The sequence below is a fragment of the Tursiops truncatus genome, chromosome 9, assembly GCF_011762595.2.
Source record: "Tursiops truncatus isolate mTurTru1 chromosome 9, mTurTru1.mat.Y, whole genome shotgun sequence".
Lineage (NCBI taxonomy): Eukaryota > Metazoa > Chordata > Mammalia > Artiodactyla > Delphinidae > Tursiops > Tursiops truncatus.
The window spans coordinates 53633400-53651537 of NC_047042.1; the positions used below are offsets into that span (position 1 = coordinate 53633400).

At 41.8% G+C, this 18138-nt stretch overlaps 1 protein-coding gene across 1 annotated transcript; it reads left to right on the forward strand.

The window, feature by feature from the left end:
* Window positions 1-932: 932 nt before the first annotated feature.
* On the forward strand, window positions 933-15332 carry SRI (sorcin). Its single transcript, XM_004323160.4, has 8 exons — window positions 933-1077; window positions 1954-2037; window positions 4102-4171; window positions 11326-11369; window positions 12160-12307; window positions 12545-12658; window positions 13698-13756; window positions 14957-15332. Exons 1-8 carry the CDS (start codon window positions 1027-1029, stop codon window positions 14981-14983), a joined length of 597 nt encoding a protein of 198 aa, XP_004323208.1. The 5' UTR covers window positions 933-1026; the 3' UTR covers window positions 14984-15332.
* Window positions 15333-18138: the final 2806 nt, after the last annotated feature.

Sequence of the window (18138 nt, forward strand, 5' to 3'; positions counted from 1 at the left end):
CCATAGCAAATACTGCGAATCTTGCTCGTTATTGCATTTCTTAAAACGTTAAAATTCAGAAAAACATTCTGCGTGACTGAAATTACATGAAACAAAACCAAACAAAAATCTCACATCTGAATTGCTTCAAACTGTTTAGGTGAAAAAGAAAACTGTGCGAAGTAAAGAAAACCGTTTCCTGAATCAACTGAGTGAAGTTCCAAGTTCCAGCTCTCTCACCCTCCTGAATATTTACCAGCACACTCTCAGCTTGCGCTAAACTTTTCTTGCATAAAAAGCAGCTGAGTAATTTTGGAGAATGGGATTGTTTTGCCTAAATCATCCAGATAATTCAAACAACTCAATTTCTAATAACAATCTGGCAGAGGCTGCCCTGCCCAGTAAATGCTCTCTATACTCCCCAGGCCACAGCCTACTCACACCCAGCTTAGCCAGGAGATGACAGTATCCCCTAGAAAGGAAACACGCCCTTATTGTTCAGTGATAAGTGCAACCGTCAGCCAACGCTCCCCCGCCCTCTGTTCCTCGAGTTTATTCCAGTTTCCCGAGGGCGCTTTCAAATTTTGATTTTTCGACGAGGTCTCCTTTCCCCGGAAGCATCTAAGAGCTGCCCTAAAGCCTTCAGCCCCTTCCCCCAATACCGCACTCTGCTTAGAGCCCGTAGGCCTGTCCAGTAAAGTTATTTAAAATAAAAAGCGTAACAGAAGATGTCCAAGCAGGAAGAGAAAAAGAATACCCCGGGAACTGGGTTAGTGTCGGAACGTGCCATTCGTTTCGAAGGGAGGACAGTCCCAGGTGCGAATTGTATCGCAGGTCTGAAGTCACTTACCGGACCTCCGATTCATCAGGGCCTGAGTACATAAAACACCAAAGACCGGGCGGACCGCAGGAACGGGCGAGGGGCCGGAAATGGAGCCAGGCAGGGCCGGCGGGCCTGAAGCGCGTCCCCCGTGGGCTCCGGTGGTGCGGCCCGAGGCGGCCGCGGTGGGGAGGCGGGAGGCGCAGGGCTGAGGCACAGAGGGCAGCATGGCGTACCCCGGGCACCCTGGCGCCGGCGGCGGCTACTACGCAGGCGGGGTGAGTGCTGCCCTCCCGGGCTCGCGGCCGGGGTGCGACCCCTGGACGCCGGGGGCGCCGAGAGGCCACACGTGGCGACTCCGCCGGGGCGGCTCCCGGGCGCCCCCGCCCTGCCAGCCGCCTCTCCCCAGGCCCCTGCCGACCGGCCTCTGTCTCAGCGCCCTCTTTCCCTCTGTCCCTTCTCCCCTCGGCTGGCTGCGCGGGGCCGGGGCGCGGGTGGTTTTGACCCAAGAAGCCCACCCTGTGACTCCCGGATCCGCGGCGTGAAATCGTGCACATGGGGTGTTGCCTTCCTCTCCGCCTTCCCTGAGAGCAACAGCCATTTTAATCTAGAATGGTCCTGCGGTTCACTTCTCCCTCTCTGAAAGAAAGTGGGAAAAACAGGAAAGTCAGGGAAAGTCCGTTAGAGTCAAAGACCTCCGGGAGGAAGGCCGCCTCGCCCTGCGTCAGGGATGCGCGTCGTCGTGGGAACTGTTTCCAAAAGAGAAAGTTCCCTCGCCTTGACACACCTCACCCCTCCCGAGGCTACACCTGTTTCAAAACGCTTTAAAAATACCGTAAACGCTAGAAAAATGTAAGTTGCATGCCCAGGTTGCGTTTATCTCAGTAGCCTGCGGGTTAATGGGGGTTTGTAAAGTTGCTTCACTTACACTGATGTCACTGTCAAGACTACTCATTTTGATGCTAGCTGCCGGTTTTTAAATTATAACGGGGTGAGAATGGGAGAAAGGGGAGGAGTGATTGCAGGTAGAGAATTCCGGGTGGCAAACGACTGACAGCGAAGGCCTGGCAATTGCCTGGCTTTGCATGAGGCACTCAGTGGTGAAAGAATAAAACTTGGTCAGCGGAATGATGCATTTGTTTCCTGTCTTACAGTATGGAGGGGCTCCCGGAGGGCCTGCGTTTCCCGGACAAACTCAGGATCCGCTGTATGGTTACTTTGCTGCTGTAGCTGGACAGGTTAGCTTTTCCCTTTAACATTAAAGGACTGTCAGATTCTACATTTGTATTAACCTTAGTTCGAGTGGCACAGAAAAACAGCCTTTCCTCTGGAAAAGAATTCCTTTGCTTCCGCACAAGAAAAAAAAAAAAAAAGAGAAGTTCACAGGCAGTTATTTTTGAATATTCAGAACAAATAAGGACAAAGGGTTACTCGTGTTTATGTTACTTTCAGAACTAAACTTGTGATTGAATTAGGGTCAGATTCAACAGAACAGGCTAGTATAAATGTGCTTTGAAGATATGTAAGGTAGAAAGATGTCTTTAGAACTGAATTGTCAGGGTCCATAGTGGTTTCCAGAGAAGAAATACCAGATCTGCTGAACGTTAAACCCTTCTTTGTACAATTAAAAGCATGTGGTACTAGTAATTCTGTAGCCAGATTCTAGGGGACACTTCCTCTGGGTAGAGTTTGATTGTTAATCAGTTACCCCCTTAGGAAATAGGTATGTATGGTAAAAACCCACCAGCTTCAAAATAAGAAAGGTACTATATTCTTCTTACTATCAGGAAGTTAATCTTCTGAACAGTTTAGTTCCTCTTTGATGCAGATGCTGTTACCAGGTCACATCTTTCATGTCCTTATCAGGTGTTGTTGTGGTCTGTTGACCCAGAGAGAGAATTAAGGTCAGCACCCCAAGACCATTCACTTCTTTACATTCTAAGTCATATGACAGGCGGTAGTGCATCTTGAGGGAGGCCCCTTCCCCAGCTCCCAGGTCAGTGAATGTATATGGTAAATACACTGTTGGTATAACCCAAACATGTCCAGAGGGGGTGTCTGTGCTTATGAATTCAACTTAGCTTTGTTTTGATCAAAAGCTAGAAATAACACGATCTGAATGTGAAAATGCCTTAGACTATTATGGAATTACAGCCACCTTTTAGAATAGCACTCTAAGAAATACCATTTGAGAAACACTGGAAAATTGAGTCTAAAACTGAAAGAGCTGCCCCTTAAGTATCTGCTTCATCTGTTAGTGATCAGTATCTTTGAAACCACAAGACACGGCAAAGCTCAAGACTCCTTATTCTTAGATTGCCTGTGCCTGCAGCCATGTAAGTGACCCCCCCTGCTTAGCTTTCAGCAGCCCTGGCCTGCAGCAGCATGCCCATCGTTTTTCACATTATTGATCATGCCCCTCGTCTAGAACATATAATAGTCATGGACTTGAGGATTGAGGTATTTTATTTTAAAATCCCTATAAATAACATGTATCTAATTCTGACCTAGGTCAGCCAGTGAATAAGCACGGGGAACCTCTGTCTCCCAGGTATAATCGTGATCCAAAAAAAAAAACAGTTCATCACATCATAAGCAAAGGTGATCACAGAGGACGCTTTCTGTGGGAACCAGACTTTTCATTTACTGATGTCATCTGTGTACCCTGCTCTCCACACACCCTGACAAAAAAAAGCTAGAAAGAGTAATAAGACTTTTAATCAACTACATAAATAATTTTAAAATGCTTGCTTTGGCAGATTCCTAGCTCAGACTGAGAGTAGTTCAAGACAGAAACTAGTTTTATTCATATCTCAGTGGAAGAAACTGAATTCACCTCACTGTTTTATTAAAAGAGGAATCTTATACTTGCGAACATTTATGCCAAGTCTAATTTGGGAATTTAGTACTACCAATACCTTTTCATCATTTCCTCTAAAGTATAGGTGTAAGCAGCTTTCAGACTTGGTTAATTCTTGTGTAATGATTATTTAAAATAAAGCCTGACATTGAATGCCCACTTTACCTAAGGTATTAAGAAATGTATTTTTTGTTTATGGTCCTAATTATACATTTGTGGAAGAGGCCCTAACAATTTGTCTTTCTTTCTGTAATTAAATTGTTATGGGAAGTAGGGTGAGGAAAAAGAATGCCTACTTTTAGCAGGCATCCCTTTAAAAAAGTCTCATGCATGATAATATTCATTTTCTTTACCATTATTGCTACACTGAATACTGAATGTAAAGAACTAGAAAGTACAAATCACGATTGTGATTCCTTTTCCTATTTTTTTTTTTTTAAAGGATGGACAAATAGATGCTGATGAATTGCAGAGATGCCTGACACAGTCGGGCATTGCTGGAGGATACAAACGTAAGTTAGGAGCCCCAAAGTGTCTCTAGAAGTACTCTTGTATTTCATATTTCAGATGTTACTTGTGATTATTATAGCCTTCAAGGAATCTGAGCTTTTCTGATCCAGCAAAGTTAAGAATTTCAAAAGCTGAATTCGGTTGGTTCTTTTGTATTTTAAAATGTTAATTTGAAAACAGTTCTTACTGAATCATTCCACACTACCCACCGATTTCGTGGGTTTCTTGGATTTGGGTTCCATGTATCTGGAACCGTTCAAACCAATGACAGTCTGTATGGCCTCCTCAGAAAATGAGGTAAGGTGCTGAAATGAAATCCACCAGGTCAGGTGTTGTTAATGATAGGAGCTAACATTCACTGCTGACTGTTTGCCAAGAGCTTATTCTGTCTCTGAGCCTGGTGGCACTTAGGGCTTTGAGTGGCCTGTCCTGCATGCCTAGTTCTGAGTAGTTGGTCCTACCCTCCCTTTTCCCCGGTGCCTGGTCCCCAACCCCTAGTCCTCAGGGAGCCAGTTCTGCACTCCTGGTCTCAACTCCTGGCAGCATGAACGCTCACCTTGACATCCCCTAGGTCTTTCCTCTTTCTACATCAGGCTAAGTAAGACGTGCCCTTCCTAATTTCTAAACTCTTTACAGTAATCCTCCTTCCTGCCACCCCCCAGTTCCTCACAGACTGCCCCTGTACTTACACCTGCTTCCTGCCTTTTGACTCTGCATGAGCTGCAGAGAGGGAACTCCTGCCAAGATGCTGCATCCCACACATGCCACATGCTTCTCTTCAAATCATGTCTTGACCATGATAGAGAATAGTGTCTTGGCTAATGTACATGACCTACCAACTTCTCTGCCAGTTGTTAATTGAGACAGAACATCAGATCGAAGACTCAACTTCCCAGTAAGCTGTGAATTAAAACACTCAAACTAGGGAATTCCCTGGCTGTCCAGTGGTTAGGACTTGGTGCTTTCACTGCGGTGGCCCCGGGTTTGATCCCTGTTTGGGAACTAAGATCCCTTAAGAAAAAAAAAAAAAACAACACTCAAACTAGAATTCACAATTGAGGACCCGTAGTGGCCATTTTTGACTGTTTGATATGGCACAGTTACTAGGTGGCTCTCTTTTTAAACTATTTGCATATCCATTTTTATCATCCTTTGTTTTATGACTTCAGTATCCAATTAACATTTCCTAGTTGTGGGAATTAATACAAAAGAGGAACTTTTGCATTTCTGTCATCTACCCTGGTCCTAAACAAAAGAAGCCCTTTTCTAGATTAGGGAATTTTTTTTTTTTTAACTATTGTAGGCAATACATTTAAATCATTAGTTGTTAACCTCAAGCAATTGGAGCTGGTGAACAAAGAAGGTCTAATAGCAGGGTTTACAGAAGTGAGCCAAGTCACAACATAGACTATTATCTACACCCTTTCAGTAGAAGAGGTGTGGCTGGTTTTCAACGAACAAAGTGGGCAGTATATCCTTGGAGAGCAGTCCTTTTAAAAATTTCATTTGCGAAAGCTGCATTTACTAAAGATCTTAGATCACTGAGTTATAGAAAAGACATATCCTGAATCATCTGGATCATGTGACTGAATTAATTTGCTTGCTGTCATCTGGTTATGGAGGCTGTAATGAACCACAAAACCATCTTGGTTGTGAGATGTCAGAGTGAGTGTTGTAATGCAGAAGTTATACAGCCATTGGTCTTTTCAAGCCAGCTTCCAAGCCAGAAAGTGCGGACGGGCGCTAGGGGTGGCAGTGGGGATAGAGAAACCCGTGGCACCTTCTTAACCAGTTTAAGAGGGAGCAGTCATGCCTAGAGGTGGCGCTGATGAGGGAAGTTGCTCTTTTTTCCTCGAGTGTAGTAGTTGTTCCTCTGTGGTAAGGTTGAGAGAAACAACTGCAGGTGGGATTTTCCTGCTAGGTCTGTTACGTTGTGGATTTCCACTAGAAGAAAAGTTGTTTGAGGTATTTTAGCAGAATGAACAGGAGAAAGGAGATAGAGAGTCAAGATAAAATTATAACAAAGATTCTTTTGAAATTATTTAAAATAGGATTAGCATTAGTGAAAGCTCTTTCTGGGGGAAAAAAATACTATTAAAATTGAACAAGAATTCTCCTCACCCAAACTTACTAGATGTCAGTGTTCTAACTCATTGGAACAGCCCAGAATGGTGACTTTTCTGTTTTGTTCACTGCCTACCTCATTCCCTCCCTTCTCAGTCCTCTCACAAAAGAGGACCAGATTTCTGTTCTCCCTGGCAAAGAGCTCTAACCTTTTACTCTCCTCCTCTAAAAATCCTGAGTAGCTCCATGGTGCCCATATAAAACAAAAGCTAGACAGCCTCCCAGGAATTCAGTCTCCTCAGTGATGCAGCCTCATCTAACGATAATTTCTCCCCTTTCCTTTCCGGACTTCACTGCTTCTCTCTTTGCTTATGCAGGCCCCTAGCTCTACATGGCTGTCTCCAGATGTCCCAAATCTTTTCTGTTGTTCAAAATTTGGCTTAAATGCTGCTTCTTCTACGAAGTCTTTCTTACCAAGAAGGAGCCTCTCCTCAACATCTGGTAGTTTTTGGTGCCTCCATTATGGCTTACCATCCTCTACCTTGTGCACATGACTTATCTTTAACTTTAGACTGTCAGCTGGGCCAGGTTCTAGTGTCACGTTTGTATCTCCAATGTCCCTGGTACCCTGAGCCCTGCACATAATGAATATTTAATAGGCATTTGATGAATTAATGAGTATAGAAGACTTCCTAAAATGGAAAAATCATATACCCATATTTGCATTTTGACTTAAGAAAGATTGATATTTACCTAAGGGATTATACATTACTTTTAAGTATCAGTGAAAATCAGAAGAGTCCATTTAAAAACCATATCCTCCTTAGGCTCTTTGAGAGGGGTATACAGCTTCCTACATAGGGATGAGAATTCAGTCTCACGTGTTCATTCATTTGGCCAACCAACACATTTCTAATGGACACCTACCACGTGGTAGGTGCTGGGGTCTGCAAGCGCCAACAGTGCCTGGGGAACACGGTGAAAAGCACTGGGGTAGGTAAAGGGTTTACCTTTTACTGTAAGCTGTGGGGTCACATCAGAGGGGCCAGTAGCCCAGACAGAGATCCGGAAAGTTTTCCTTGCAGAATCGATACCTCAACTGAGGAGAAATGAAAGTTGAGCAGAAATGATGCAGACCAAGAAGTGAGTGAGGTAGGGAAGCTGTGTTCCGGACAGATAGAACAGTGTGTACCCAGAGATGAGAGGGAGGATGGTTCAATCAAGGAACTGAGAGAAATTGACCAGAGGTAGCTTATGGGGTTGAATGAACAGTAGGAAAGGAGCTGAACTGAGAAAATAAGTGTATGACCTTATATGCCAATTAAGGTGTTTGGACTTTATCCTGAGGGCAGTGGAACACCTCCACTAGGTCTTAAGTAGAAGAGCACCTATTTCCCTGGCTGTACGACCAAATTGGGGAGTATGGGTATGGGGAACGTGGAGAGTCAGGGATACCAGTTAGGTGGCCCTTGGAGTCAAACAGATGAGAGAAGTGCTGACTACACTGGGGATAGGACAGTGGGACTGGAGTTGGATGGATCCTAAGGCTGTTCGGAAGGTGATCAAATGTCAAGGGAGAGGGAATTGTGGACTTTCCCAGGTTTCTGGCTCAGGGGGCTGAGTGGGTCATGGTGTCATTCATAGACCTGGGAGACAGGGACTGGCTGCTTCCTGGCCGCCAAAAGCCTCGCTTTACATCCAAACACAGTTGGACCTGTCCTGTGGTGTCAGGCCCTCTGGAGTAGTAGTCCTTACACTGCAGCAGCTGCAGCATCACCTGGAACGTTTGCTAAAACCAGGGCCCTGCTCTGGTTTTAGCAAATTGCCGGGCCCTGCTCTAGCATTTCTCATTAGGATCTGGGGTGAGACCTGAGAATTTGCATCTCTAAACAGGTTTCCGGGCCTGCTGGTCCAGGTTGAACCAGCTGCTTTAATGTGAACATATATCCCCTGGGGATCTTGTTAAAAGCGCAGATTCTGATTTTGTTGGTTCATGTTAAGGGCTGAGATGCTGCAGTTCTAAAAGCTCCCAGGTGAGGAAAAACAAAGAGTTAATTACAAGGGAACACCCATAAGGCTATCTGCTGATTTCTCTACAGAAGCTTTGCAGGCTGGAAGGGAGTGGCATGATATATTCAAAGTCTTGAAAGGGAAAAACCTGCAAACTAGGATACTCTACCCAGCAAGATTATTATTTAGAGTATGAGAGAGAAAGGATTTCTCAGACAGACAAAAACTAAAAGAATACAGCAATACAAAACATATCCTGAAAGATATATTGAAAGGTCTTCTCTAAATAGAAAAGAAGCAAGAATCTATAGGAAAGAGAAAAGCACAATTGGAAAGTAAATCATTTAAATAAGCCAGTATCCGGATTAAAAAAAAAAAATCGAAAAAATAGTTTTTAAAGCGATGATAACTACAAAGAACAGCAAAAGGATAAACATGAAGATGTAAAAGAGGACATCAAAATCATAAAATGTGGGGGAGGACAGTAAGAAAATGTGTTCTTTTTTTTTCAGAATGTATTTGAGCCTATATGACTATCAGTCTAAAGAAACTAGATATAGTAGTGGGTTAACATAACTTGAAAAACAGGGTAACCACAAATCAGAAACATACAGTAGATTCATAAAAACCAAAAAGAACTGAACACAAGCATAATACAAAAGAAAACCATCTGTTACAAGGCCTGCACTTGCCCAGTTTTAAGACCAAAGAAAGAGCCCAGAGTCAGCCACAGAGACATCAGTGGTTTAATGGATGGGGGAGCTTATACATCTGAAGCAAGGTCCTGGAGCAACACCCCACCGTGTGCAGCAGAAGGTGGGCAGGACATGGCAGCAGGCTTCACTCCAGAGGGGAAGGGGAGACTGCCAGTTATAAGGCGGGGTTACCTCAGGTGGGCTCGTTCGTTACCAGGGAAGCCAGCAGAGGGGCACTCACTGCCCCTTTGATAAGAACTGTCACCAGCTGGGGCCCATGGCAAGTACGTAGGAAGGTCAGTCCTGTGCGTAGGGTATAGGTGACACAGGCCCTGGTCGGGCAGAGGATGTACAGAGAGCAAGAGAAGAGCCATCTTGAGTGGCCTGACCATACACCATCAAACCACAAAAAGAAAAAGGAAAAGAAAAAAGAACAAAAGCTCCCAGGTGATATTAATAACAGCTAGTCCAGGAATCACACTTGGAGTAGAAGAGTGGTCTCAATCTTGACTACTCACTAGAATCATCTGAGAAGCTTTTAAAAAAGAAAAAAAAAAAACTAATGCCTGAGTCCCATAGTCAGATTCTGATTTAATTGTTCTGTGGTGGTGGTGAATATACTTAACAAAAGTTTTTGAGAGTACATCTTAAAACTTCTCACCACACACACAAAAGGTAGCTATGTGAGGTGATGGATGTGTTAATTAACCTTATTATGGTAATCATTTTGCAGTATATACATATAGAAAATCATTACAATGTACACCTTAAACTTACACAATGTCATATGTCAACAATATCTCAATAAAGCTGAAAAAATAATAATATTTGTTCTGTGGTGCAGCCCAGGTGTCAGGATCTTTTAAAGCCTCTGGGTGATTCTGATAAGCACCCAGGTTTGAGAACCTCTGGTCTCCACTAGAGAGACTTCATACCTCCACACAACTTAAAAATCAGAATGAAGAACCAACCAACTCTTTCTCAAAAGTGTAGAAAAGTGTTGCCTCTTCTCACCTCAGAGAACTGTCTCTGTGGATCAGATGGAGGTTGAAGGACCAAAATAGAAACAGTTCCCAACCTTTTATTTCAGGGTTCCAGGATATGCCAAACAGAGGAATCTGTTAAAAGTAGAAAACCTATAGTTTGTAATGTTTGGAGACATTACAGTAATAAGAGTTAGCTTAGTTGTTTTAAATTCACTTTTGTTAGAGATAAAAATGAAGCTAGTGACAGCTGTAAAAAATGTTAATTCTGTGTGCCTCTTAACAAACTTGTCAAATTTATGCTAGCTTTGCCCACGTGACCATTGTCACTTCTTCCTAGTTTTACCGCTTCTTTGTACCTCAGAACACTTCCTCAAAGTCATTGGCAAGGTGCAAGGAATTCTTTATTTTTAATTTGTTAATGCTTAGAGTACCAGTAGGCCATTAACCAATAAGTGTATTCTAGTTTGGTTGTCTAAGTGAGGTATGGAAATGCCCTCAGAACACCCTTGAACTGTAAGTAAACTAAAAAGGTTTCTGAACAGTGGCCATCACTAAGTGGGTCATCAGGTCTTAGTCCAGAATGCTCTTGTTTAACACACAATTCTAGCAAGCTTATTTATCTTATTGTCTATGAAAAGAGGCCATACGCTGGTTGGGGTAGGAAGTGACCATTCAGTGTCTGACATTAAAGGGAAAAGAAAGAAAAACAAATGATCAGACTCCAGAACTAGCAAAACCAGCTAGAGTCAACTGTGAGTAGGAACAAAGCAGACTAACCCTCCCATTCACCATGGTGGATAATACACTGTGGTTCATTATGGTGAATTGAACTCACTATATTACAGTTTCAAAGGCAAGAAAGAATATAATACTTTTTAAAAACTATGTTATAGAAAAGTTTAAGCTTATCCAAAAATAGAGGTAATTATACAGTGAACTCCTGTATACCCATCACTCAGCTTCAACAGTTATCAATGTGTCGCCATTCTTGTTTTATCTGTAATCCTGCCCATGTTCTTTTAAAGCAAATTCCAGATCTCAACATTTATTCCACCTACAGATAACTTCAGTGTATACTTTTCTTAAAGACAAGGACACATTTTTCCCCCAATTTCAAAACCATAAATCACACCTAAAAATATTAACAGTACGATGCAAAACTTTTTTAAAAGATTTCTGTTAAAGTTGTTAAAATCAAATTTGGGTCCTGGAAGGAATCCTATCTAGCTGGAAAAAAAAAATCTACTTCAAAGCTCCATGAATTTAGTTCCATGTAGATTGAGCAGCATATAAAAATAAAAGTGTATAAATGATCACATTCCTAATTAATTTGAATGTATCCAATGTAATGTGAATTTTTGAAATTGTATTAATGTGTATGTACTTTTCTTGATTTAACAGCTTTTAACCTGGAGACTTGCCGGCTTATGGTTTCAATGCTGGATGTATCCTTTACCTTGATTGTGGCCTAGAGTATTTTTTCTGGATAAAAAAAAAATCCTTCCTGAAGGAATTCATCTAAGGATTAATACCCGGTAAACACAAAGTGACAAATGACCACAAAAAAGTTTTCCGAAATCATTAGCTTTCAAGATGGTATTTGGTGTGAAAAAGGAAGGAAGTTTAGTAAGTAGACCATTCGTTATTTAAGAATTTGAGGAAGCATCAAAGACAAACAAGTATAGAAACCGGAGCAGTCAGGGAGGCTTTTTCACCGTGACATCGATTGCCCTGCATGATCCAAACCTGGCCTTCAAGCAATGGGATTTTTCACATCACAGTTCTTAAACTAGTTTAGCCAGTGCTGATGGTATGGTTCTTTCATCCCACCTCATTTTCCAAAAGTAAAAACAGTGGGTCTGGGAGGGCTTACCAAGGGAGTGTGAGGGCTAAAGAGGACCCGGGACAGAAGGACAAGCAGCACAGCCTGGGCCACCCAGAAAGTGCAGCCCAGTTTGGTTGTTACAGGTGGCTCACAATGGCCTCCTTATTTCCTTGTAATCACATCGTATCAATTATCTTTTTTCCCCAGGGGAAATAGGCACTCAGAGCTTTTTCTCCATAGGCCCTTTTTATTATATCATTAGTCTCTTGTCCTGTCATGTCCAAAAGAATGTATAACATTTTTAACCTTTTCAGCAGAAAGAATATTAAATTCCCTTATCCTTGATCTTTGATTTAATCATTACAAAATGTTGCAAAATAAAGTTGTGCTAATCCTTGATTACAGTTCAGAGAGATATGTCAGGCACAATGGGTTTCAGCGAGTTTAAAGAACTCTGGGCTGTACTAAACGGCTGGAGACAACACTTTATCAGTTTTGACAGCGACAGGAGTGGAACAGTGGATCCCCAGGAATTGCAGAAGGCCCTGACAACAATGGGTGTGTATGACTGACTCCACCTCTCTGTTCATTTGTAGAAGTAATTTTTTTTTTAATTTCTAAAACTAAGTGCTACATGAAGGTGGTTTCTATTTGTAGAAGTAGCACATATTCATAATTTCAGTGAGCCCTCTCAGTCCTAAAAATCTGGGGGGGCTTGATTATTTTTAACTGTCTTTTTGTAATCCTTGATTTTTTTTTTTTTTTTTTTTCCTGGATGATTTTTCTTCCTTTCAGGATTTAGGTTGAGTCCCCAGGCTGTGAATTCAATTGCAAAACGATATAGCACCAATGGAAAGATCACCTTCGATGATTACATCGCCTGCTGCGTCAAGCTGCGAGCTCTAACAGGTGTGTCCTTTGAGATCACTATTAAGCATGTCTGGCAGGATAACTCTTTTCTCAGAAATTTTTTTCACATTACTAAGTAATCTGCCGTTAAAATAATCCTAACTAAATTCCCTGGTGGTCCAGTGGTGAGGACTCCATGCTCTCACTGCTGAGGGCCCAGGTTCGATCCTTGGTCGGGGAACTAAGATCCCCCAAGCCAACGGCGTGGCCAAAAAAAATCCTAACTAAACTTTACTAAAATGTTTCAAAACATAACAAGCTAACTGATAACGTTTTTGATCAGAGTATCAGCAATATTCTGTGATTTCTCCCCAGAATGTGAAATACTTGAAAAAAGTGAAATTACCCATTGGTAGCTCTTTCCTATTTCCTCCTGTTGGAAAGATTTAAAATGGTGGTCTCTTTCAGATGTCCTTAAATGTAGCTATATCAATAATCTCTACTTTTCTCTCCCCTCTATTCTTTTACTTTCTTCTGTATTTTTTTTTCTGGTTTCGTTCCTCTCTTTAGCTTTTTACCCTTTTTAATATCTGGTTTTATGATTTTTTTGCATCCTGACACAAATTTGAGGGTGGCTTTTCTTACTAAAGTAAATTCTTTTCATTTAATAGGACAGAGCTCAAATGGGTGGAATATCTGATCACAGCTGTTTGTCATATTAAGGACTCCATCCCTCTATTTCCTAATTAAGCAATATCTATGTTATTAAGAAGTCGGAAATTCTGTGCTTCCATCACAGTTAAGGAATGGTCTCAGAAGTCAGTGCAGCTTTTACTGACTTTCGGATGAGGTGTTTCCTTCCAGCTCTATGTTGAGAAAGACAGTTGGCCAACTTCTGCATGTTGTGTTACTTGGTTGCATATTAAATCTATTCGTATTGGTACAGTTGGTTTCTTTGCTTTGGTCTTTTGTTTATGCTGGCTGGTTGTACAATTTAAATGTTACTGCATTTTGAACCCAGTGCCAACATAATTAACTATTATAATTTCAGATAAAATGCTTAAAAAAAACTCATAAATTTTACTGTGGTGTTTTACAGACAGCTTTCGAAGACGGGATACTGCTCAGCAAGGTGTTGTGAATTTCCCGTATGATGATGTAAGTCTCAGTAAATTTGGAACTGACAAAGTACAAAAATGCACATATTTTCGGTTTAGCAGTTGCTGCAGTTATGAGTACACTTTAAAAAGGCTTGTGTGTAAACGTGTTTATTTCTTCTGCTTAAAGGTGTGTTCTCTTCAGTGTGCATTAACTTCTCAGGTGACAGTCCCGCTCAGTTTCCAAGGACGGAGAGCTGGCCTGTAGAGCAGAAAGTGCATAGGCTTTGGCCTCAGAAGGGCTACTTAAGGAATATCTGAACGTCCTGACCCAAGTTCCATTTTCCCTGAAAGAGGGGTAATCAGCCCGGCCTTGCAGGAATGCTGCAGGAATTAGCAGTGCCCAGGGCCTCAGTGGTGTTGGAAGAATGCGAAAGAAAACTGAGAGCAAAGGCAGAGTCTACTGCTGTGTGTTTGGTGGTGAAGCAAACATTTCACAGCAAATACTGATGCTTCTACACTGAGGTTTCTGATTTGCAAGGGAAGGGTCAGCTATTCTGTTTCTGTGCATCCATATACTGGCACACTAGAATTTATTTTAATAAAGCAGATTTTAAGGGAATAAACCTTTTTAAAGGCAGTCTGGTAGAACAGTGGGGTAAAACTGCAGTTCTGAAGTTCCCCATGGGATAGAATGGTATAAACTGTACTGTTACTTGTATTTGTAAGTAGGTGCCTTTGATCATGACCATGTCTAGAGTAAGATATTATTTGGAATTTAAATAATTCTTTGTGCATTGGGGTAAGATGAGCTTCTTGTAAGAAGCTTTGATGTGAGAAACCCATTGGGTTTTATATTAGACTGCTTCCTTCAAAAAATGAACCTTTGGGCTTCCCTGGTGGTGCAGCGGTTGGGAGTCCGCCTGCTGATGCAGGGGACGCGGGTTCGTGCCCCGGTCCGGGAGGATCCCACATGCCGCCGCAGAGTGGCTGGGCCCCGTGACCCATGGCCGCTGGGCCTGCGTGTCGGAGCCTGTGCTCCGCAACGGGAGGGGCCACGGCAGTGAGAGGCCCGCGTACCACAAAAAAACAAAACAAACAAAAATGAACCTTTCCACTCATCATTTACTCCTATTTTGAAAAGGATTTTTTTTAATCCACAATTCAAATGAGAATACCAAAAGGGAAGCTGCCTAAAAATAAGCTAGGGTGTATTCTGTGTTCTGAGGTCTGCAGTGTAACGCTGATTTTTCTCTTTCAGTTCATTCAGTGCGTCATGAGTGTTTAAGTCAGGAGGAAGACCTATGAAGATAATCCACATTCATTCCAACTGGAGTTCTCCTTTGCTCTTTGCCTTCAGTAATTGTGTGCAAACTTACACAGCCACTTTTCCTTAACAGCTGTTGTAAAGGTTTATTACTTTATGTACAACTCAAGTTTTTAGTTTTGATAATATATTCTTTGGAATGTTATTAATATCAGATCCGGTCAGTTAAACACCATTTAGAACTTCCTTGAGCCATTGTTAATCATGCCTTATTTTCTTGCTAAGCCTCTTTTATGTAAATTTAAGTTGCAAATTGTTTAAGGCACATTATGTATTTTTCATTGTAAGCTACTAAAACCTTTTCATCAGACTACAGCTGTTGTCGTCCCTCTTTTAGAAGGGCTTTTCCGTGGTATTGAAAGCTTTATGTGTGGAGTATTCTCGTCATGTAAATGGTTTAGACCCGCTTGGATGCAAAAAAAACCACCACCAAAAAACAAACCTGGTAATATATGTCAGGAATCTCCTGAGTGGAAATTTAACTCAGCTTAAAGGCTTACAGATATTTTGATGGCTGTATAAATGGAAACTGGTTGAATAATTTGAGTGGCAAATACTGCCTGTCATCAGGTTCCTTCTTGTCATCATCCATGTAGACCTTTGCTAACTATACTTAAAAATCTTGAACATTATGAGCTTAACTATGTAAAAAGGAAAATTGATAGGAAAAGACTAAAGGAATGTATGAAAATATTAACTGTGGTTATTTTTGGCTAATGGGATTCTAGGTGACTAATTCCCTTTATGCAGTTCAGTATTTTCCAGGTTTTCTATAATGTGTGTGCTTTCTTTTTAAAATCAGAAGATGCTAATTTTTAAACGGTGATACATCCATTTTGATATGCCATGTGTTCACACTTACATTAAAAAATATACAGAGTACAGACATAGAGAATGGACTTGAGGACATAGGGAGGGGGAAGTGTAAGCTGGGACGAAGTGAGAGAGTGGCATGGACATATATACACTACCAAATGTAAACTAGATAGCTAGTGGGAAGCAGCCGCGTAGCACAGGGAGCTCGGTGCTTTGTGACCACCTGGGGCGGGGTGGGGGGTGGGGTTGGGGGGGTGGGGGGGTGGGGTAGGGAGGGTGGGGGAGTGGGGGGGTGGGGTAGGGAGGGTGGGAGGGAGACACAAGAGGGAGGAGATATGGGGATATATGTATATGTATAGCTGATTCACTTTGTTATACAGCAGAAACTAACACACCACTGTAAAGCAATTATATTCCAATAAAGATGTTAAAAATACATATATACACAGTAAAAGGACTGGAAAGAGTATATAAAAATGTTGATGTGGCTTCCACTGGAAGTCAGAATTATGAGCTCATTTTCCCCCTTCCTGCCACTCTTCCAAATATTCTCTGACAAGCAAGTATTACATTTATAATGGAAGACATTTTTTGTTTTAATTTTTAAACCATGTACTAGTAAGGTCTGGATTCTAACGCTGGCTGTGCCTCTTACTAAATACGTGGTTTGATCATTTTAGATAAACTCAGAGCCTCAACTTCCCCATCTTGGAAAGGAGGTAATATATGCCTCCTGGGGTAGCCTGAATATGAAAAAGTGCTGGCATGATAAGCACCAGTAATGTTTCTGTTTCTTAAATTTAAAGCTGGCCTGGTTTGCTCTTTTTAGCAAAAGAGCTTAACAGATAAAACAATGAAATTAGTCTCCCTGCCAGCAAAATATCTCTTATTTTAGGGCACAACGTGAGAGTAACCGTTCAGATGATCAGTTAGTTGTCAACGAAAGAAAAATAAAACATTTTCTAAGCATCTTTAGCCTCATTCCACTAACTTTTTTCAAATATTGCATGCACGCTCTCTCTCTCCCCGTATGTATATATATATATATATGTATATACACACACACACACAGATATATACATTAACAAACATTTATTAAACCCTAACTTATGTATTTCTGTCATGTAGTCACACTCAGGCTACATCTCAGAATGCGAGTCAACCTGCTTTCTATTAATTTCATGGTGAGCCTAGGTTTCATTCCAGATATATTGTCTGTGAGGTCACAAAGCCTGGCTTGAGCCTGAGCTGTACAGAAGAGAACTAATGGGGGCTCAGAGGACCAGGAGGCAAGGAACTCACCTTAAGAGTCCCAGCACCTAGAGGCTTCAAATTCATCAGGCTCCTCTGAGGAAATCGTAGTTTAAGGAAATGGTCATTTCCTGGGTGACCAAGGTGGTAAGGAAGAAGGCCCTTGCTGACCAAAGGTTATGCACCATTCTTGCACCATCTGACTGCTTTGGTAGGTCCCAAGGTGTGTTGCATCAGTCATGGTTCTGAATTTGCTTTTGAGTAAGTGCTAAAGTGTTACAAAACTGTGTCTCTGGAAATAATTCAGCTTTAATTATTGATACCCTTATCTCCTCCACTTCTACTTTCCCTGTTTCTTTCTGAAAGCGTACAGCCTGGTCTTCAGTATGTCCTGCAGTTAGAAAGTTTCCTTCCCCTTGACAAATGTGACGTATCCATCCTCTTTCTTTAACACAGCCAAAATCCTCATTACAAGTGAATCTCGTGTTGCCTTATTTCTGTTTTATGGTGGGTTCTGTTTTACTCATTATATACATCCAGTGCAGCCTCACCGCCTTCTTCAAAACTCTTTTTTGGTCTACTTTTCTTAGAGCATGTAGTTGGAGCATAATAAAGCTGTGAGCTCAAACTTGAATACTTCAGTCATTTGGAGAATTAAGTTCCTCAAATCACCCCAACTCAAGATTTAATTTAATTTGGGGGATGAGTGCTTTATCATGGTGTGTCAAGAGATTTGTGATGATAAAGTACTTACAGCCCTTTCTGAGCACTTCCATAGGAATGTGGCCGCAAGAGGCCTGTGCTTCCCCGGGGACAGTTGGCATAGATTTGCCCCACAGCAGTCATATTAATCAGAGCTCTCACTCCTATTGAGCCAAAAAGTCTAGACTCCACTTCAGCGTGATGTTCCAGGCGGTACCGTCAGTCCACGAAATGGCATGTGAGCGAGAACTAATGCTATCTCTGATCTAGACTTCGCTTTTGCTTCGCTGAGTGTGTTACTGTTTCAGTGTTTATCTTAGTGGATTATTATATGCCTAAAATACTAT